Source organism: Seriola lalandi, unplaced genomic scaffold, assembly GCF_002814215.2.
Source record: "Seriola lalandi dorsalis isolate HSWRI2012SDOR001 ecotype SW California unplaced genomic scaffold, Sedor1 jcf7180002053436, whole genome shotgun sequence".
Classification (NCBI taxonomy): Eukaryota; Metazoa; Chordata; class Actinopteri; order Carangiformes; family Carangidae; genus Seriola; species Seriola lalandi.
Window position 1 is genome coordinate 28,289 of NW_019523989.1, and position 22,234 is coordinate 50,522.

General features: G+C 43.3%; 1 protein-coding gene across 4 annotated transcripts in view; it reads right to left on the reverse strand.

Annotated features, from left to right (window-relative positions):
- Nucleotides 1-22,234, reverse strand: part of LOC111651120 (putative uncharacterized protein MYH16) — a 41,803-nt gene that overhangs the window by 16,511 nt on the left and 3,058 nt on the right. The window contains exons 2-6 of one of the 4 annotated variants that reach the window (XM_087172596.1): nucleotides 17,044-17,202; nucleotides 5,958-6,185; nucleotides 4,354-4,458; nucleotides 2,438-2,524; nucleotides 1,076-1,215 (exon numbers count right to left, since the gene is read on the reverse strand). In XM_087172596.1, coding sequence (XP_087028722.1) covers nucleotides 1,076-1,215; nucleotides 2,438-2,524; nucleotides 4,354-4,458; nucleotides 5,958-6,185; nucleotides 17,044-17,202 — 719 coding nt within the window. Of the gene's footprint in view, nucleotides 1-1,075; nucleotides 1,216-2,437; nucleotides 2,525-4,353; nucleotides 4,459-5,957; nucleotides 6,186-8,228; nucleotides 9,007-17,043; nucleotides 17,224-22,234 lie in introns of those variants that run through there. The other 3 variants (XM_087172595.1, XM_023401070.2, XM_023401072.2) reach the window with 3 other exon arrangements.

Consider the following 22,234-nt stretch of genomic DNA (forward strand, 5'->3'; position numbering starts at 1 on the left):
GGTAGCTGGACTGAGGAGCAGGTATATTAGATACCACCGCCGCTCGGAGCCTGAGCTCTTCCGCCTTAGGACAGGAGCATCACATCAGATAGTCAGTGTGTTTTTGAAGTCCATCAGTTCGTCTCTCTCCTCGGGGTTAACAGATACGATCACAGCCGTGGATCAGACCTGTTGTCACACGCGTCCGGCTCTGAGTGTAAGCTGATAGAAAATGTTTATGAGGTGGGTTTATATAGTATATATATAAACATTTAGGCCAACTATGATGTCAGCTATAAACATAATGTATATTTGCCAAATATATTTATGTTTATGTTGGTGTGTCTTCACTCACTGGAGGGTTTAGTTTAGTTTTACGTTTCATCTACCACTTCGTGACTGATTACAAGTTACAGAGAAAAGAACAACAACTCGGTGTGTTCTCATCATTTAATAGGAACGAACATCAAAGGGAAAGAGGAGGAAAATAAAATAAGAGTCTGCAGCCATGTTAGCAGCTCTGTGAGGCTGTAGTTTACCACAGTGGAGCTGAGAAATTTACCATTAGCACCATCTTAGTTTAGCATGTTAGCATACTAACATTTAGTAATTAGAAATAAACACTAAAGTAGGAAATTTTGAGGTGATGAAAAACTCCTTTCTTTATCAAATTTTAGGACAATGCATTGTTGATAGTTGTTGACATACTTCACTAAAACCCCCAAAAATATAAACCTCACATCGTCGTCTGGGAACCTGTTCAACTTTTAATGCCAGTACGACGAGAGGACGTCGAGCTATTTCACCAAAATCAATATGTTTTATCCTCTGGGGACAATGAATGTCTAAAACATTTAACAGTAATACAAACTCACAAAGGTCAGAGGATCACCAAAGTCAGTGAGGTTCATCCTCTGGGACCACGAATGTCTGTACAAGATTTCATAGAATCCAAAATGGTGGACCAACATTGCCACACAGCTAACGTGGCTAAAAATAGATGACAAAAAACCAGGATCACTTTGTGACGCAGCCTTGGATTTTTCCACACGCTGTGAACTCCATGACATCAGCAGTGAGCTCGTCTTTGACTGACCTTTTGAGGAGGTCTTCCAGACCGCTCCTCATCTTCTCCATCTCCCCCAGACTCTCCTGAGTAGATCTGCTGTCACTCTCCAGCCTCCTCCTGCTCTTCTCCAGCTCGCCGCGCTGAAGGCGCTCCAGCTGGTACTCCAACTGCAGCGTCACAGGACGGAGAAAACATACGGCTCATGGCGATAATGTAAAGCAGCTGCAGAAGAGTGTAATTCAAAGTAGGGGTTCAACTGAAGACTAATGTTCTTCAACTGTAATTTCCAGAAGTTAAAATATTTTGTGTCAGTAATCAATATGTTTTATATCGACCGCTTATTATGCCTGACCATTTTCAAGCGTAAAATTACATGTGTTCAGTGTTTCCCCTGATTTGCCAAGGGCCTATTGGCTAACAGGGTTACAATTAAGTCAAATAAGCTTCAGTTTCCACTCTTCGTATTACTGTCAAACAGTCAGTTCATAACCCTAATGTTACTACAGTATTTAACATGTGCAGCATGTGTGTGTTTCTGTCGGATGCAGACCAACATTCTGCTCTTAGGTCATTGTAGTTTACCTCTGATACGATATGAGGAGGTTTTATAAGTTGGTACTTTAGTGGAAGATTTATACAAAAACACAACAAGGACTTAATACATTTATATTAGATACAGTTCAGTTTTGCTTTATGGCTTTAAAATGTGCTAATCAACATTTTTGTATTAACAATGGATGGAATGAATCAGTCATAGTGATGCATGTATGAAGAATTATCTTATTCCGCTTTGTGCTTCCCCTCAGCATCTTTCAGCTCATTGTTTTAAAGGTCCCATATAAAAACATTTCATCGGTGTAAACACACCTTAAGTTAACAACGCTGACATGTAGTATCCAGCATTAGGGTTCGTTTGGTTTCGTATTATAGGCTCCGTGTTTGGTCTCCACCAGCTCCTGACGGAAACATCTGGCTCTTTAGCTGCTAAATGCTTCGCTACGTTCAGCAACGAGTCGCTAACGTTGTCTGTCTGATTGTTTGGAGCCAAACAGGTTGTTTACAGTGGGTCTATTCGCTAAAAACAGCAGCGACCGTGGCTAAAAATATAGGTTTACGGAACAATACTGAACCACAGCAGGAAAGTTATGGGCCGTGAAACCACAGCAACGAGCTGGAAAATGCTAAATCACCCATATAAAGCCGAGCGGTCACTTTAACATGGTCATGTGATCCATTGTTAACATAAAAATAGTGATTAGTGCAGCTTTAAGTCAGGCCGAGTTACGTCAGTGTCAGATGGAATGATTGGTTTTAAATTGTGAAATTAAAAATATATGAAATAACCTGTGGACATATTGATAAATATAAATACACAGAATTGGTACTCACATCCTCAGCCTGCATCTGTAGCTTGGTTTTCTCCTTGGTCAGGAGGTTCACCTTCTCCTCCTCGCTCTGCAGGTCCTCGATGGCCTGCTGTCAGGACGAAACAAGATGTCTGAGCCTGGGCTGCACGTGTCCCTGAATCACTGAGCCTCCGTCTCACTGCCCAACATCCATCTGTCGGCCACATTGGCGGCTCGGAGAGATAGGAGTCGTTTGGTTGCAAAGAAAATGTCAGAAGTCGTCGTCTCCAGATTGATCTGACGGATCAGAGGTTTTTCTCTCCGGGGAACAAAAGCACTGGAACGCCACGCTCGGTGACTCACTGAAACAGCTGCAGGAGCCTCAGCGATGCCAGGAACCATCCGTCTTATGTTTTTACTCGCAGGTTTCTCTTTGTATTCCAGACTAAATCCATAATGTGAGACATGTTAAACAAACAGTAGGGAGATAATGAGGTTCGATGCCGAGCTGCTCCCACAGATTACACAGTGAAGCCGACTGCTACCGACGGTCGCGGCATCTGGGAGGGATTAGTGGACAGGGCCTCTTATAGCTGCCACAGAGCATGATGAGCTTTATAAAGATTTCTGTCGATTTCAGAGCATCTGCTTTGACTTTGAGAGATCAGCGGAGTGTGTGTGTGTGTGTGTGTGTGTGTGTGTGTGATAGAGAGCACATTTATCACGAGTGCCACTTTTGGCAGGTCTTCAGGTCATATGGTTCTGTTTCCCTCGACGTATGTTCCCCTCTCAGTCGGGCAGTAAGCGAGGAATCTGCGTACGGGACGAGGATATCGACTAATAAACAATCACAAATACAGCTGAGCAGCAGGACACGCTGGGAGCACGGGTGTAGATTACACAGTTTATACTGAGCCTGACGTAAATCTTGATTATAACTGACTCTGTGGTATACACCGCAGGAGACGGCCATAATTCATTCTTGACGTTGGAGTTTTCGGCCACATCTCATGGTCTTCATCAGCGGATGGAGCGTGTTTCTGTTGGCTCTTCCTATCTGAGGAGGGAACTTTGAAGTTACATGCTGAAGTTATGTGATGACAACTGAAGTATTTCCAAGATGTCTGAGCCTGGGCTGCACATGTGTGAAATCTCCCCGCTGGAGCAAATCGGGAGAAAAATCAAGTAAGAGGACCACAGCATCTCATCCTGCGTCACAGCGGCGCGACTAGACTGTCCCATTTCAGAGCGCTCATTCAAATGCGTCCGGACAACGAAGGCGGCAACATATCCCAAGATTCATTGCGGGCAGGTAACGAAAGCAAACAACACCGACAGACAGTCTGAGGATTAAACTGTCACAACGTCACCGACACCGTCTTTTGTTATTGTTTTGATTTTCATGTGACACATTGTGCAGAAATAAGAGCTTGAACTGATGCGATGTAAAGACACCCTGTGACGTTTTAAAAGGAGGGTGTCTGTGTTCTTTGGACTGCACCTGTTCACATCCATGAAAATTTAACATTAAAATATAAATTTAAAAATCAGCAATACAATAATTGTCAAGGCGCCAATCAAGAGAGTCCAGCTTTGAGACCTTTGCTGCAACCTCCATCTGTCTCCACCCGTATCGTCACCATCATTCCTCTAAAAATAAACTGATAAATAACTCTTGTGATGTTATCAGGAAAATCTCCCTGTTGCTTGAAGACTAATAAATTGTTATCGATGTTGCATAGACTTTATTTATAGAGTTTATGGCAGTCGTCTATCAAGCTTGCATTACGAGAAATGTAGGATCCAGACTAGAGACAAAAATTTCAGCTTTTACTGCTTCATTTTTCCTCCAAACGACATGGAAGTGTGATATTAAGTTGTTGTAACGGCCCTTTAAAACTTTATAACTGTGCAGCTATATCGGACCCCGACTCGTCACAACACTCACTGCACTCTCACCTGGCTCAGCTCCACCAGATGTTCCTTCTCCTTCTGCAGCTTCTGCACCGCCTCGTCTTTCTGAAGCAGCTGCTCCGACAGTTGCCTCACCTCACTGTCTGACGACTGAGAGAGAGAGAGAGAGAGAGAGAGGTCATTAGATAAAACATATTCTGAATCACCAAACCAAATCAGTTAAACAAATATTTATTGCACTTATCAGCACTTCCTGATCTGGCTCTGCTAAAACTCTTTCTGTGGTTTATTAATGTTTTCCTCCCGGGCGTGCAGCCACGATGGCTGGTGAATATCCACACGGCAAAACAATTATCCTCTTATAAACATCACAGCTTTGCATTTGCATGTGGAATATTTTGCAGATATTATATGAGGACGTAACCGGACGTGTGTGATAGTTAAGAATCTGCTGGAGCTCCGTGCGCCTCTTTCAGAACGGACAGATGAGCGTTTGTTCCTGTGGATCAGACGCATCGTGTCCAGCTTTAACAACTGTTATGACAGCGCACTACAAATATTAGACAGGGTCATTTTTCTCAAAGCCCTGTGTCAACTGCTCTCAGACAAGTCTGTTCTTGTTGCTCCCACTGTGCCGGCGTCCTCTCCCACGTCTCTCCTACAGCATCTTCACCAATTAGCCAAGAAAACCTTCATATAACTGGAGGATCGAGTTCGTCACTTCACGACCCAGATCAAAATTAATCAGTGTAAACTTTCAGAGGCTGAATCATCAACATCTTGTGCCAGTTAAAACTGTTTTTCCATCTTCACATACAGTGGAGAGAGTACAGTACATTCCTGGGACATTCCTGAGCGGCGATAGCATCTTAATCCTTTAATACACCTCAGTGAGAGAGACACGGGGGTCTGGTGAGCAGCTGTAATGGAGACGTCAGAGCAGAATCTGCTTGTTGCCGTCTGCACAGAGGAGAGAGGAGACACTTCTTCATCGTTAAAAACGTTTAATGTGTTGTTTACCACTTTAATAATTCTGTTTCTGAACGGCAGCAGCAAGTTTAAGTTTAAATAATGGGAGATAGAAGTTTAAGTGTCACGTGATAAAGAGACGAGAAGAGGCTCAAAGCTGTGACATCACCTGAGCTGTTTTCCCCGTCAGACAGTAACTACACAGAAGCTAGAGATGCTAATTTAGCCGTAATTTTAATGCTAATCCAATGCTAATTCAGGGTATGGTTGGTGGTGGTGGGGGGTTGTGAACTGAACCTCGAAAACACCATACCATCACCAACTACTGGTACATGTACATACGCAGCAACAAACAGCTCATAACAGTTAGATGCAGCTCTGAACATACTGCACTTATCTTTACATATTCACCTCGTTTTTTTGTTTTATCTACAGCAGCTGAAGTTGGTTCAGTATCTTTGTGTCAGTCAAATTGCCAAGCGATGTCATTAACACAAAACTTTGAGACGTTGCTGTGGAGTAAAGTTTGTCAGCCCTCGGGGGCCCCCCACATGGAGTAACTCAGGATCAAGATCTCCTTTAATTAGTTGTCTTTGATTAACTTTCTGACAGAACACAGTCAGTACCATCTGTATAAAAGGTATCATCAGTCCTGAGGTGAAGATCCCATCGTGTCCTACCCGTTTCTCCTGCTCAGCCGCGGTCAGGGCGCCATCCAGTTCATCCAGGTCTCGCCTGAGGCTGCTGCACTCGGCCTCCAGACTGTCCCTGTGCAGGACCAGCTGGGCCGAGCACGCCTCCTCCTCCTCCAGACGGTCCGACAGACCTGACAGCTGCCGCTCCAACTCGCGCCGGACCTTCTCCAGCTGGACGCAGCGCTGTTCGGACGCCTGGGCGCTCTCCTGCTCCTGCAGCGTCCCAAACACACAATCACAGTCAGTTAATTACTGCGCTGTTACATACAGTACTGGATACTTTTTGAATTTCACAACATGCACGTTAATTTTTCTTTTCCCCAGTTTTGCTGCTGTGTTTCACACAGCTGTGTGATGGGTTGAGTCCGTGAACCCGGGTAAACCTGCTGCTGCTGGTCTCCTGTTCATTTCACTTCAATCACTTGCTTTTTCTTCTTCGTAAAGCACTTACACCTCAAATATAATCATGTTACATTACATTTAAATGACTCATTTGTCATATGCAATAACAGTATTTTTAAAGAAGAGATTTTCTATTTAACAGAGTTAAAAGAAAGAAAAGGAGTGAGGTCAAATGAGGCAAGAAAAACAACAGTAGAGAAAGACTGTGAAAAAAAAGTGAATATGAAGGATGAGTTGAATAAAAGAGGCTGAAATCCAGAAAAAGATAATTAAATGATACAAAGAGGATCTTACCACCGGTTATGCCCCAAGATGAAACTTATCCTCCCCCAAGTCAGAGGAAATCTTCCCTGTATTAGTCTGCTGTTGTCTTAATATAGCAGCTCTGCACGCGGTGACGCACAGTCCTGACCTGATAAGCAAGTTCTACCAAAAACCAGATCACTTAGTCAACAGCCATCCATAACAGGAGTGAAAGACCTGACTGTGAGAGCCTGCTCCGGTTATTACTGTTACTTATGGACCAGTCATCATGGGCAAGGCATTTGGAACAAGCTAATAGCATACCCAAATATCTGGGCATCTGTGAAATGATCAGGCGACCACATTTCCATCTGCGTTTATTTCCATAAAAGTACTTGGTTTGAGTTTGTTCCCTGCACTTTTTGAGACGCTCAGTTTTCTGTCTTGTGCTGAGCTGTTTGCACCTTTAACACTTTCCCCCCGAACGTAAGACGACATCAGTCACAGCTTCGACGCACAAACGCACACGTCTGCACACACAGGTTGGTGCTGCACAAGCACTTACATATATATATATATATATATATATATATATATATATACTGTGTCTGTGCAGACAGCGTAGTGTGAGCAGCACGTCAACAGATCAGCAGTTCTGTGTGTCTGAGCAGGAGGCGTTCAAGCGCAGTGTTGAGTACATGTCACCTGTATATCGGAAGGGCTCTGTGCACCAACACACAATCACTGTAGTCATGAGGGTGAAACAGAGGTAACGTAGAATATAAATACGCTTCAGTTTGCATCTATGGGCGTGTGGCATGACACGCCCCATGCAGACAGCTGGACTCATCTGATATTCAGTGTTTCCCCCTATGGTCTATACCTAAGATGGGCCTCGATTATACTTCCTGGTGGACGTGCACATGGACAGCGGCGCACACCGCGGGCGGGTAGTTCCTTGTGCAATCACATGTGCAGCTGGTGGCCATGCGGACGAGTCCGTGCAGACAGAACAAAGTGGAGGGGACACGGAGCCTCGCCTACACCCTCCGATGGCACAATGTACGTAACACGGACCTTAACAGATCCTTGTGCACTCTCACATGCAGAAAGTATAAGACTAGCTTAAATGCTAAACATTTGACACATTTTAGCTGTATCCCAATTTTGAGGCTGCGTCCTTCGGAGGACGCTGTCTACAAAGGTGTGGCCCTTGAGGTTTTAGGGAGTGTGGTTTTAACCGTTAGCTGTTGAACTGAGCTGAAACCCAGTAATTACATTAACAAGTGTGTTTGTCGCTTGCTTTCATTACCGGCACGCAATGAATCTTGGGACAGATTGGGTTGCCCAGGAACAGAAAGACGCATGTCGTCAAATGCAAACTCTGAAGGATGCGGCCTGTGGATTGGGACACAGCTGTTTGTGTTTGGCAATAAAACAAAATGCTTGTTTATGTTCCAGGTTCACATACGCACTTTAACCTACATCTACCTGTGTTAATTAGCTGCCTGCAGACCTTCACGAAATCAAAAAGAAACTTCAAAAAACTTTGACCAGCGAGCGATTTAGGATTTCAACGTAGTTCACAATCACACAGCAACAGATACCCACAGCTGCTAATCTGTCCTCCAGTGTGGTGCTATAGCTATCCCAGTCCAGGTCTTCAGGTTCAGGTTCAGGTTCTGGTTCTTGTCCAAAATCTGCCTGGTTCCCACCGACCTCCTCCGACTCATCAGACACGGAGCGGCAGCGCTGACGGAGCGTCACAGACATCATCCTGACGGTACGTCCTCTCGTCTGTTCGCTCTGTTGCCGTGCAGACTTCACCTGTGTGGCACTGCAGCAACTTGCCCGTCTCTCCTGACGGAGCAAAGAGGCTTAATCACTTCTTTTTCCCTCCCTTCACTTGGTGCACAGCTGTTCTGGTTGTTCCAGGTGGGTTTCAGCAGGAGGATCAGATGGCGGATCCTCTCTCTCACAACACATCTTCAGCTGTGCTCAGCCTTTCTTTGCCTTCCTGATTTTTCAACCTTGTTTTTCTCTGAGCCTTTGCTTTTTCTCCCTTCTCTCTCTCTCTCTCTCTCTGTCTCTCTCTCTCTCGTCTTTCTCTCCTCTCAATCAACCATTCATCTTTTCACTTTAGGGTGTGCTGCTATACTTCTGAAATCCAAACATTCCTGCGTCCGTGCCTCCAGCCGGCTCCTCGCTGCTGCTGCTGATCCCGTGCAGGTGGCCTCCGCTCGGTCCACTCCTCACCACAACCACCACCTCTCCTGTCCTTCAGTCTCCTCCCCAGGAACAGGTGGCTCTCCTGAGTTTCAGGGGGGATCCAAAGGTGTCCCACAGGGACCGCGGTTGGTGTAGGATGTCGGGTCAGGAGAAAAATCCTGTCGTGTCGGTGCCGCTCTGCCACAGAAATGCAGCTCTCAGCCGAACCATCAAAACCGCACCACAAGAAGACAAGAAAACAAGGGCACTGTTCCAGAGTCTAAAATGCCTTTTCTCCTCACATTATAATTGACATAAACGTCTTCTGCGCCCACGCCCACACGGTCCCCCACAATGCCACAGCATTCATCTTCCAAAGAACAACGGGGCGTACTGTGCTTCTGATCCAAGCGTGGATGTTTTTCTTGAATGAAGACCCACAAAGACCAGACTGATGTCCATATCTAGAGTTAACATCAGGCAGGGTTGTAAGGTGGGGCGATTATTAAGATAAGACGGAACTTTATTAATAATAATAATGATAATAATACCAGCAGAAATCAGACCAATAAAACAGACTGTTTGAACATTCAGAACCAGCCGTTACTTTAAAATCAAATAACTTGATCATAAAAGTTCATTCTCGACCATGGAAACTGCAGTTTAACAGACAACTAAGTAAACTCCATCCCCTGATGAAGACCATGACATACAGTTGAAAGCTCCGGAAAAAAACAAGTGGACCTTGGGTTAATTTTTTTTGTTTTGTTTTGGGGCCATATTACAATTTTGATAATATTTCGATTAATTATTCAGCCCTAATTAATACTGTATGCAGAGTTTATGGGAGCTGTAACATTGCTGAGCCACAAAGAACTTCTGAATTATGGACCATAAGAAATAAGTGGAAAATACATGCGATAAAAAAAAACACATAAAGTTCTGGAATAAGGAGAAAACTTATAACTATTAGATTAAATTCTTTAAAGACGAATGGATCCTCAGATCACCATACAGTTTCTCCACCTGCTCTGGACCTTCAAGATACACTTTATTTTTAATATGTTAACATTCGAATGTGCAGATTTGAGAGAATATTTGTGTAAAAGGAGAACCCACTAGGCTTGGGTGATATCTAAAATTGTATATCTCGATACAGTCCAGTGCAAATATTGCGATATACGATATTATATATTATATTATATTATTCACGTGTTTCTTTTACAATGTATAATTATTATTGTATTTTATTATTAAGGTATAACTGAACACTAAACAGCAGTTCTGTAGGGACAGATTGTGCAAACTGCAGAACTGAAAGTGTAAAATACAGCAATATTCGATATCAAACCAAATATTATCAAATATCTGCCCAAGCAGTAAAACCCACATACAAGTGCAGTGATATGTTTGTGCTCACACCACCGTGATAAATTCCCTCACATCCATTGTACAGCAACCGTGAGTCTCACCAGAGTTTGTGGAAATACAACCTTTCTAAATTACATAAAGTTAGAATAACACTGACTCTAAAACGGCCCAAAGTGACCACAGTTATATGACCGAGGATAAGCACTGCGCCAATGCCACTGAGCCGTGGAGGGCGTCCAGCCACCGAGAACACATGAAAACACAGGATTTCTGAGAATTCAGATTGTTTTATTTTGACAATGTGGTCTGGGTTCTTGTGCAGAGAGGCAGCACAGAGAGATCTCTTTCTGTGACTCCCACTTGACATGGAGAAGACAGAGACACTGAGCTCGCCCAGGCTGCCTCTGCAGACACCACTCATGTCCAACACCAACACGTATCGTATCTGACCAGGAGGCTGCCAGTTAATCAGATACGCAGCTAATTCAAACACGGACCAGATCTCCTTCATACCAACTTTAAGGCTCCAGACCAAGGAAAACTGTAAAGGAAGGCCAGTTTCCTGTTTACTCTGCTGTTTCTGAGTCTTATTCATTCATTCATCAAGAGATCTGAATTGTAGTTCATAGCGATTACAGAGTCATAAGGTAACATCAGGACACGGTTACTGTGAATGAAAACATTACAGGAAAGCCCTCTTGTTACACTGATGATCTTTGACTATGTTGGGCTCTATCATGCCAAATGAAACCCAGAGACTCAGGGTGAAAGTGGTGCCTCCACAAGGAAGAAAACTCACTCCGGAAAACCTCTTAGCATCCCAAAGGCACGATGAGTGATAACAGTGGAGGGAAGAGGAGGTCGAAGGGTCAGCAGAGAGATCTTCAATCTCAGATATCTATCATGAAGTCTTGTAAAAAAAAACAAGACTGAGTGTCTACGACCATGGAAGCGGCTCTGTGAAGCTGGAGCTAGGCAGAGTTATGCTTTGAGCTAAATGCTAATGTCTGCATTACAACCAATTGTTTGTGGCGACATTGTTTGTCACTCAAAGAGGCCACGCCCTTAATTCTCCATAACCTTAGTCCTTAATAAAATGTAAACAGATGAGTTATATAAACAGGTGTCATGAAGGAGGAAATTAGCTCTAGACACCAAAACAGTTTTTGACTGTAAACATGTTTATTTCTGCTGTAAAGTTGGACACTTTAACATGGGAGTCTTGACAAAAATGTCAGCCTCAGGGTGGCATTAGATGGAAAGTCAAGGGTTCACTAAAGTCATTAGAATTTACTGGGAGCCACAAATATATTTATTTAGTGGTTGTTGAAACAGACAAACTGACGCTGCTGTTTTTCTAGAATCATGCTGCTAGCATGGGTAAAATCAATCTCAGCAGGAAATCTTTTCCAATAATAAGAGTAAAAACCCAAACTCAAAGCTCAGCACAGGACAGAATATGAAAAGTTTGTTGAAGTGCGAAGCCACAATCTGCTGGCCTCGACTTTCGCCTGACACTCACCTCAAACTTTATCTCTCCTCACCAATTTGTTAATATATTAATTTGCTTCCTTCCTCTTTGCCTTTGAACATTAAGTCAATCTTCCATTCCCCAGCCTCTCCTCACCCTCCTCTCGCCTCCCCTCTCCACCCTCATCCATCTCTCCCTGCCAGTCTTTTGTCCCACAGTTTGCCTTGGGCCCCAGAAACTTCAGAGCCAGTCCAGACTGAAAGTTTTTCCAGATGCAGAACTGGGGCATCTGGATCGCTCTGCAGGAACACTCCACATTTATTTCCCATTAACAGCAATTGAGGGGTAAACAGTGGACTTTTCTCTGTTTATATCCATTTGTACCAGAGATGTTTGGAACAACAGTAGAAGTAAAGAAAACCTTTTCTTGCAGCGGTAATCCTCAAATTCCTCATTTGGTTTTATTGTCTGTCTTTTACTGGTGTTTTTGTGCTGCACTTCTGAATACGAGTAGTTAATCACAGAGTGGGTGGTACTGTCACGTCTTTTTCCCCTGGTGGTTTTTCTCTTGGTGTCACTTTTTAGCTAAGCTGGTGGCATGGCTGCAAATGGCAGTATCCATTTGTCGGTCCACCTCTTTGGTCCAGACTGAAATATCTCATCAGCTATTGGACGGATTGCCATGAAAGTTTGTAGAGATATTCATGGTTCCCTGACAGTGAATCCTCCTGATTTTGATGGTTCCTTTACTTATCCTGTTGTGCCACCATTACGCTGACATTTATGGTCTTTAGTGAAAAATCTGGAGAACTATTAAGTGGATTGCCATTAAATTTGGTACAGATGTTTGTGGTGCCCCAACAACTTTGTTGATCCCCTAACTTTTCATTTACCTTCTTCAGCAGTTCAAGCTTTTCATTTATGCAGTCTAAGCATCTACTGAACTCAAGCAAAAAACTTGGTAAACCTATTCATGGTTCCCAGAAGATGTATTTTAACGGCCTTGGTGATCCCCTGACGTTTCCCCTAAAGCCACCATGAAGTTTACTTTTCTGTTTTTCAGTGAAACTATTGAATGGATTTCCATAAAATTTGGAGACATTCACGTCCCCCTCAGGATGAACTGTATTAACTTTGGTGATCCCCTCAATTTTCATTTAGCTCCATCATCAGTTCTTTTGATGCGTCCAATAACTTTGGTTTATGATCAAATATCTGAAAAACAGCTGATGAGTTCGCTCTGTGAGGCTGGAGCTAGGCAGAGTTATGCTTTGAGCTAAATGCTAAAGTCTGCATTGCAACCATAGATTGTAAATAGAGATGGACGTAGCCTCCGTGACGTCACCCACAGGTTTCTGAAGAGCAGTTTTGAAGCTCAGAGTGAGCTGCTCCACCGTCGCCATCTTGGCAGGGCCTGACCCTGGCCCTAACTCCCAGCTAATCCAAAAATGGGCAAAGAGGTGGGGCATGTGTGGAGCTGAGACTTTGGTGCATACCGGTATGTGATGCTAATGTCTGCATTACAACCAATTGTTTGTGGCGAACATATGCTCAGCCACCTCTCACTCAAAGAGGCCACGCCCTCAATTCTCCATAACTTTAGTCCTTAATAAAATGTAAACAGGTGAGTTATATAAACAGGTGTCATGAAGGAGGAAATTAGCTCTAGAGACCAAAACAGTTTTTGTACCAGGCTGTAAACATGTTTATTTCAGCTGTAAAGTCGGACATTTTAACATGGGAGTCTATGGGGACTGACTCACTGTTGGAGCAGGACTCTAGTGGTCATTAAAGTAACAGCAGCTTCTGGCACTTTAGAGTTGGCTTCATCGTTCAGGCCCTGGAGGTTGCTGCTTGGTGCCAACATGGCAAGACTTTATGTCATGCAAACTACGTACCTCTTATTCTGGGGTTGTTAAATCGGACTTAAGGAGTCAGTACACTTCACATGGTCAAATAGCTTCTGAAACCCACTTGCCCCAAAACCTTTCCGACATTGGATTAAGGATGGGGTCCGTGTCCGCCCATTTCTTTAACTTTCCGAAACCAACGATCCAACATTCACACCCACCTCAAAATGCGCTGGGTTTGAACTCTGGCTCTCTTTTTTCATTTGTTACACAACTATTTATGGAACTTTTCATGTGAACAACTGAATGCAGCACCATTAATGTCTTCCTGATGAGACTGTCTGAAAATGTGTGCTGCTCAGATCAGCTATAAAGAGTCCTGACGTGGTCTGACAGCACGTCTTCTGACCTAGTTCTAATAGATCACAACCTGGCCCTTATAAAAGAATCCAGTGAACTAGAAAAGTATAAACTTAACACCAGGTGTTTCATACAAAAAATGTAATATCAGTCAGAGGCTGAGATTCACAAGTGGAAAACATTCTCTCTCTTTCTCTTTTTTTAAGAATGTAGATTTTAAGTTGAAAATAAGTACTTCAAAAGCATGTGAGTGATGAGCTTACGGGGCAGTGATCGATTGTGAAGCAGGACTTCATGGTACCCCCGATGACAGATGTGTGAAGTGTCCCTGCAGCTTTACCAAACGATAGGGGATAATGAGAAACGGGACCAAGTTCCCTTGGAAAACTGGAAAGCTTCCTACAGGCAGCAGCACTAAATAGCTCTGACAAGGGGGGTCACATTTCTAACTGCAGTCAAATCAGAAGGGCTCCGAGGTATGAATTATGCTGGCTGATCTGTCTCCTTCGCAGATTAACTTCATTATTTATGGTTGGCTAATCCAAGCAGTGAAGAAAAGACGCACTTGGAGCCAGAGCACACCTGGTGATTTCAATAAAAAGAAGTTGTTTTTGTCAGTAAAAGGGTAATAAAAAGAGAAAGAGGGATTATAGAGCGAACACTTTACTTTTACTGAAATTAAAGAATGTGCATTGTGGAGGAAAAACAAGAGTTGCAGTGGTTTTAAACCCACTTTAACTCACTTTTTAGACTGACGTATATCAGTAAGTTAAGGGTTTTTCTCGCAGTATCAGGATGATCATCGACACCTGCTAACAGTCACCATATCCAAAAAGGCACACAAGACAAAGATCCACAGTGACACATGAATCTGTCATATCCAGACGGCAGGAAAACTCAGACTGACGCAGCTGCAGTCCAGCTCCTCGTGCTGGTTTATGATGTGTTCCATCGAAGCCGACTGAAGAGTCTGCTAAGGCACTCAGCACCAGTAATGATCAAATCCCACGGGCAGATCTGGAGCGTTTTCCACAAACATTGGCAACACCAGCGCCGCTACACACTCTCACACTAAACCCAACACACTCTCCCACGCACACGCTTTTGGAAAATGAGACAAACATCCAAAACTAAAATCAATTCTCTCATCGACGTAGACGTTATCTTCAAGTGAGTCTCTGGATAAAACACTTATTCTGTTTTACTCTGCTCTGTTTTTCACTTCCAAGGAGTATCAACGTGTATAAACCAAACCACAGAATTTAATTAGCAAAGGTTTGGACGCTCAATTTAGGTGTTCTCTGTAATGTTTGGTCGGATGGTGATATCTGTATATGGTTTTATTCTCCGAGCACGTAACTACAGTATTGATCTTTAGCAGGAATAAAATAATTCACGATCAAAGGTCCATTTATTAACTCTGGTCATGACACCATGGACTGTAAATAAAGATGGACGTAGCCTCCATGAAGTCACCCACGGGTTTCTGAAAAGCGGTTTTGAGGCTCAGAGTGAGCTGCTCCACTGTCACCATCTTGGCAGTGTCTGACTCCGCCTCTAACTCCCAGCTGATCCAAAAATGGACAAAGAAATGGGGCGTAGGTGGAGCCTAGTTAATAACTGTGGCAAGCATACGCTCCCGTTAGAATCGTTAGCTGGGCGTATGGGCGTCTTGCTCGAAGGCTAAGGCCATGGCTGTTTATACTCTGCTACACATTAGCCTGCTGCTAAACTAAAAACCCCAACACCTAAATACCCATAACTAATTCCCCCAGTCCCGTGGAGTAGCTACTACTTTATCTGCTAGACACAGAACCACATGCAAACTATTCAATAAATAAATTAGAGACAAACGCATCTCACGTGCAACTGTCTGCTTCTCTATGTTTGTTCTTTGTGACTTGGGGCAAGAGAAAAAGATTTATTTTGGTTATTTTCGGGGCATTTTATGTCTGTATTAGGTAGTGACAGCGGAGATGGAGAGGAAATACAGAGAGAGAGAGAGAGTAGGGGAATGACATGTAGTAAGTGGTCCAGCCAGCCGGGAGTCGAACCGGGGACATGCTGCTCTGGTCATTTGAGCCCATGTGGTATGTGCCCTAACCATTCGCCGATCGGGTCGCCACTAAACAAGCTTTACACACAACATCGAGTTATTATGACCTTATTAGGTTGTGCTGAATCTAGAGGACAAGGACCAACATTAGCTGTAATTCTGAGATGTGTTTGTGGACACCAGGGAAATTCTAGATTCGCTCTCCCTTTAGCTCCGTTTTGGTCTCCACCACCGTCAGTGCTAAACTAGCTATGCTAAACTAGCTGTTCGCTAACTTTGTCTGTCTGCTGTTTGGTGCTGGTCAGGTTGAAGACAGTGGGTTGACCAAAACTTTTTCAATACCTGACTGTGGCAGGGAATAATAAGATCGATGAAAGTAGTGAAAGTGAATCCCCAACAGTAAAACAGTGAGCTGGAAGATCCTTGAAACGCTCTGTGAGGGAAACTGCTGAGCTGCGTCATAAATCTTTGCGGGTTGGTCACCACAAGCAACTCTTACCATATTACAACCAGTCATTTGGTCCAAAGATGCTGGTTAGCGCAGACTCAAACTTTGATCTTCTCAGCAGTTAAATGAAAATGTCCTGTATGTGCAGACTGAATTCTTCTAACAGGACTGTTGGTTTGTATTTCTCACAGTCAGACTCGTGGTAACACCTCCTCCCTGCAGAAGGGGATGCGCCACTCACACGGTCCTCGCAGTAAACCAACCAGTCACACGGCGCGCCTCGGGCCAGGAAACAGCACTGTGCCTCACAACACTATGACAGCAGGCCGAGTAAAGAAACTCTCCGCTCGCTCTCTCAATAAAACGATCAGCTGGAAAATGGTCAACACAGCAGTAAAAACCCGCAGCATTAAAACAAGCTCGAACACAGCAACTGCCATGGTGTCTGCATCTCTCCCCCCCCCACCTCCGCAAGGCTATCATTATCCACTTAATTTCATCCACCCGGGGTTGGTATAATGACCACGTTCAGAATCCCTTATCGAGCAGAAATTCAGACTTAATCACAAATCATGAGTTCTAAAGTATCGAGTGAGCGAAACAAAAGAGGAGAGATTCTCTTAAAGGGGAAAAAAAAAGAAGCAAAGAGGGAGCAGACTTACAGCTCGGTACTTAGAGGACACCTCATCCTTCTCCTGGTCGAGCTCAGAGTTCTGCTCCTCCAGCTCCCGGATCCTGGACCGGAGCCGGTCACTCTGCTCTATGGCTCTCCTCAGCTCCTCTCTCTCCCTCATCCCTGCCTCCTGTGTGTGAATGTGCTGCTGCAACGACAGACACCCGACCTGGATCAGCCACACTCACACACACACACGCACGCACACACACACACACACACAGAAAGCCTGATATTTAGCTGGCTCTCTGACCGAGTCCCTCTCACTTTCGTTCACTTCTGTCTGGAGTCTGAACTGTACCCCCACCTCTCTCTCCCTTCTCTACTCCATCCACACACACACACACACACACACACACACACACACACACACATCAACACACACCAACACACTGTCAACGAGCTTTGCCCTCTAAAAGACGTCCACATGCATGTATGAACACATGCACATGTGCCCACATTTCCTCCCCTCTCTCCACGTTGGACTTCTTTCCCTAAAACAATATAAAATCTGCTGCTGCTCCGGAGTCATGAAGGAGAAATAACTTTTCTTTCTTTCTGCACTGACTTCTAAGAAATTTGCCAAATCCAGTAAAAGATGAACAAAATTTTTAAAGCTAGAAAAACCACAGACCTTGCACTTAAAACATAAAAGCTTCTGCCACAGGAGTAAATGTAAATGTAAAAGAAAGTTCACAGAGAAAGGCTTTGTTCTCATCGGGTGTTCGGTCGACTTTAACACACAATACAGGTAATTTACCGTTTATAGCAAAACCTAGAAATCCAGAAGAGGGGAAAGCACAAAATATTCTTACAGATGACAGATGACACCTTGAACATATGGATGCTTCCTGAGGAGACGCAGGACTGATTGATTTTTCCGGCTATTACTATAGACTGTGGAGCAGGTGGAGCTGACTATGACACCTCCACCCGTCTGATACCTCCAGCCAGTTAAAACAAACACTATGAACTGCAGCCTGATCACTACGTGGTACAGAGGCCAAAGGTCAAAGACTGATGGAGACACAGTAGAGATATAGACAGTGAAATAACATACAACAGCTGATACTTAATATGATTCAGTTCTAGGACTTACTAATGTTAAATTTTGTGGCTTAGTACTTAATGTGCAGCACTACTTACATGAAACTGAATGATGCCATGAACCTTTATTTAATCACACAGTCTCAGTGAAATCAAGACCTCAGAGGAGAGAAATATTCAACAACAAACAAAACTAATGATATTAATTACAAAAAACATAATCTAAATAATTGTTATAATCTACCTTGAGGGCAGGTTGCAATCCTGTACTGTAGTTCCACATTTTAGATGCACTGATAGTAAAACTTTATAGATAAATATCATGAGATGGTGATTTCATCTTTTCAATATGGAAGTTCATCCAACTTAGTTTTTTTACTGTAAAAATTTACTGTAAGTGATAAAGTTTAACGCACCGTGACTGGGTTTAACTGCCAAAGAGCAAATATAAAATGTGACTGAACAACAGTTTTTCTGTAGTTCCCCTCAGCTCTGCTGAGCATTTTAGTGTCTTTCAGCTCATTGTCTTGGTTTTACGATACATAATCTTCAGCATTTAGCAGATAAAGAGCCTGGTATTTCCCTTGGGAGTGGATGGAGAATGAAAAAAGCTAAAAGAGAGTGAATATTTGACTTACATTCATCAAGTTGGTCACTTTCTTATCTGAATTTAAAGCTCCATATTTTCTTCTTCTTCTGTGTTAATTTTGAAGCATTGATCCATAAGAAGATATATTTGTGGTTCATCTGTAGTTTTACATCTCCTCTCTCAGGCTTCTCTCTGGAGCTCTAGTAACAACAGGTTGGTGAGCCAATCAGAAGAGAGGAGGCTCTGAGCCTCTGTTCTGATTGGCTGACTGTTTTCTGAGTGATCCTATAAAAATATAGCAGATTTCCGGTAAAACACTGAGAAACCAAATCCTGCAAGGTTTGGATGGTGGGTCCAGGTGGGCGGGGCTGAGAGCGGTGACTGCTTTGTTGTGACATCACAAAGTTACAGAAGTCCTGAGAATAATTGAACCTTTAAACTAAGTCTAAATTCACAGCCATCCCAGCTGTGAGGATTTACTTTGGTGGCACTAGAGGGGAGGAGCAGAATTGGAGAGGACCAATGGGCATGAAAATTAATGTCAACGTACTGATTAGGAAGAATAATGTAACGTCAGTAGAGTCTGCACTGAATTCTTTACATTACAAGGCCTTGTAAGTCATAAACACCCACATTTACTGCATCATACACAGCAAACAACCTTGACCTAAATGCAACATCTAAAGTAACTAATGCATCTTGCAGAGAGCGGTTGTCTGCTGCATCAGAGTCAGCCTCCTTTTATTTTCTCTCCACACCCAACAAGACTCTACAAGTCGTTTAGTCTTTTTACTTCCAAAGCACAAAAACAACGTGTAGTTTCCTTCCCTGGAAAAACAGATGTGAGCTGATTTTCCACAGTGAGATTTGAAGACGAAGAAGCAGTTTAAAAGGGAAAGCTCTGTTATAGAAAGACAGGCAGAATACAAGTACACACACACACACACATAGAGAAACCTGTTGCTGCTTGAATGCCGGTATCTGTGCCATTGGAAAAGAGCTGTCATTAGCTCAGCTCTCTGAACCCTGACAGTGAGTTTACCCCTCAGACCTGACAAACCGGGGGGAAATTAGACAGGGAAATGTGGTATCATCTTTCTTAAGTGTGCCTCTGTAATTGCCACGTTGTCCAAATAAGATTTAGGACAAGTGCGTTTTAACCGCCATTGGGAATCTGCCTGCTGACACACCTGAACTTCCTCTGCCTACAGTCAGTTCAAACACACAATATATTTACCTGTCAGAGCAGGATTTACCACCGCACTCACCATCACTCTGCACACTGATGCCAGAGAGGCAGAGGAAGATGAATGTGACACGTCAATGGTTCACCTTTAACATGATCACAGGGCTCAACGTCTTAAGCCAGCGCTATTGTTGAGAATGCAAAAATCAAATGCTGTCTTTGTTGCCGCTCAATCCCTCTTTGCATGATGAATACGAGTTACACTTAAGCAAAGTTTTTCGTGTTTTGACTTGAAGCTCTGAGATTTTCGTCTGATCGAACCTGCAGAGCAGAAACACACACACTTCCCTCCCGACAAAAAGCAATCTGATCTGTACAAACTGTTTCTACTCAGTTTAAAATGACTCTTTTCACATTTTTCTCGCAATTCCCCAAGTAACTGCTTCTTCCTCTGATTCCTGACATTCCCAGTCTGAGAGGAGGTAGCTGGGGTATTAATCCTATGATCTCCATTCCTTTCTTTTATTTGAACAGCTGTTCACGATCTCAGCTCTGATTCACACCTGCAGGTGGTTCAGATGCTACTGGCTGCAGCCTCAAGCCCAGTGTCCCATTCAAACTACTCAAACATGTAGGAGAAAGAAAGAAACTAACATTATGCCATTACAACAATGTGTGCACAAAGCTTTGCACAAATAAAGTGCTTGCAGATTGTAGTTTTGCTCAGCATTTTCAGAGGCAAAGCTGCTGTGGAAGAAGAAATCCACAGAGAGTGACAGATTTTCCAGAGAGTTAAATGATGGTCAATACTTTCAGTGACCAGAAAATAAGCGCCTGCACAATGTAATACAATCACAGCACTGGCTTGTTGCTCACAAATTCACAAACCAAAATATTAATCTTTAGCAGGCAGCTCTTCACAACATGGAGCAGATTGTTCTGTCTCTGTAGCATTTATAAGGAAGTAAAGCAATGGCAGTGCCAGTTAAAACCTGTAGATGTGAACATGTTGTGTCCATACAGGCAAAGAACGCTTTCAATAGCTGCTTTAATTTTAACAACTTCAGGCAATAATTGTTAGAGCTACAGTTCTTCTGATGTTTTCTTTGTGTGCATGTGTGTGTGTGGTTTTAGATTTAAAAAACCTGGTCCATCAAAATGTGGCAGAGCAAAGTTCACTGATCAATCTTTGCAAAACAGGTGGTTTTGGAAACAACATCCTGCCTGGGTCCTCGGCCCAATTATGGCCCATATACTTCCACATCTGGGCACAGTCCGGTTGTTATCCTGTGGTATTGGATGACAGCTGTAAGAATTTCTGTGTGCACCAGAACTGGTCCGGATGTGGACGTAGCATCTAACCATCATGCTGTATATGGGCCAGATTTGGGCCGTGGAGCCGGGTGTATACTGGGCCAGACGAAAACAAGCATGTGGGCCAAGTATGGGTCAGATTAATTTTGTTATCTGGGAAGCTGGTCGGGACATGCTATTACTAGTCAGTAACAATAAAATTCCAAGTTAGCTAGCTTGTAATCTGTCACTTAGCAAGCTAGCTAGCTTGCTAAATGACAGATTACAAGCTAGCTGGTGCAAATGGTACAAATACATCTCTTTAATAAAGTGCTAGCTTGGTTCATTTAGTGACCTCTCTGCCTGGACATCTTCACCTTTCTCCTTCCTGTCTGAACAGGTTTTAGGATTATTCTTCTGAACTGACAGAAAACATATCAAATGTGCAGTATCACTTCTAAGGTAATCTTCAACATATTATCATTAACTGAGAGTGACTCACTCCACTGATGACGTAGCGCCCTGTATTTACCTTGGTCATCTTCATGTCTCATTGTCTGGACTGTAGTTGAAGCACAGCGGAAAGGCGGGAAATCAGGTGATGATTCGTAGCATTTATTTACTAACAAACAGCCTGAAGTGCACATACGTCGCAATGTTACGTTCACAGCTAACGGCTAACTAACAAGCTAACTCTCTTCCGGTCGCCAATATCACCCTCTCCCTCTCTCTCTCTCTCTCTCTCTACGTACCGACCGCGCTAACATGCTAACATGCTAACATGCTAACGGCCCATCGACGTGATCTCCTGATCGTCTCTGAAGGTGGTGCTGTTGCTTTGGTCTGAAACGGTGAGATAACCACGCCCCCTCCTTACAGATGGATATATATAAAATGCTGGGAAATAAATGTGGCATTTGGAAATAAAAGTCTCCCGAAATAAATAAATGTGGAATCATAAAATAAATGTCCCCCTGAAATAAATAAAAATTTAATTTTAAAAATAAAAACCTATTTATGTTTTTACTCACATATATTTATAATTATATTTATTTCTACATTTAT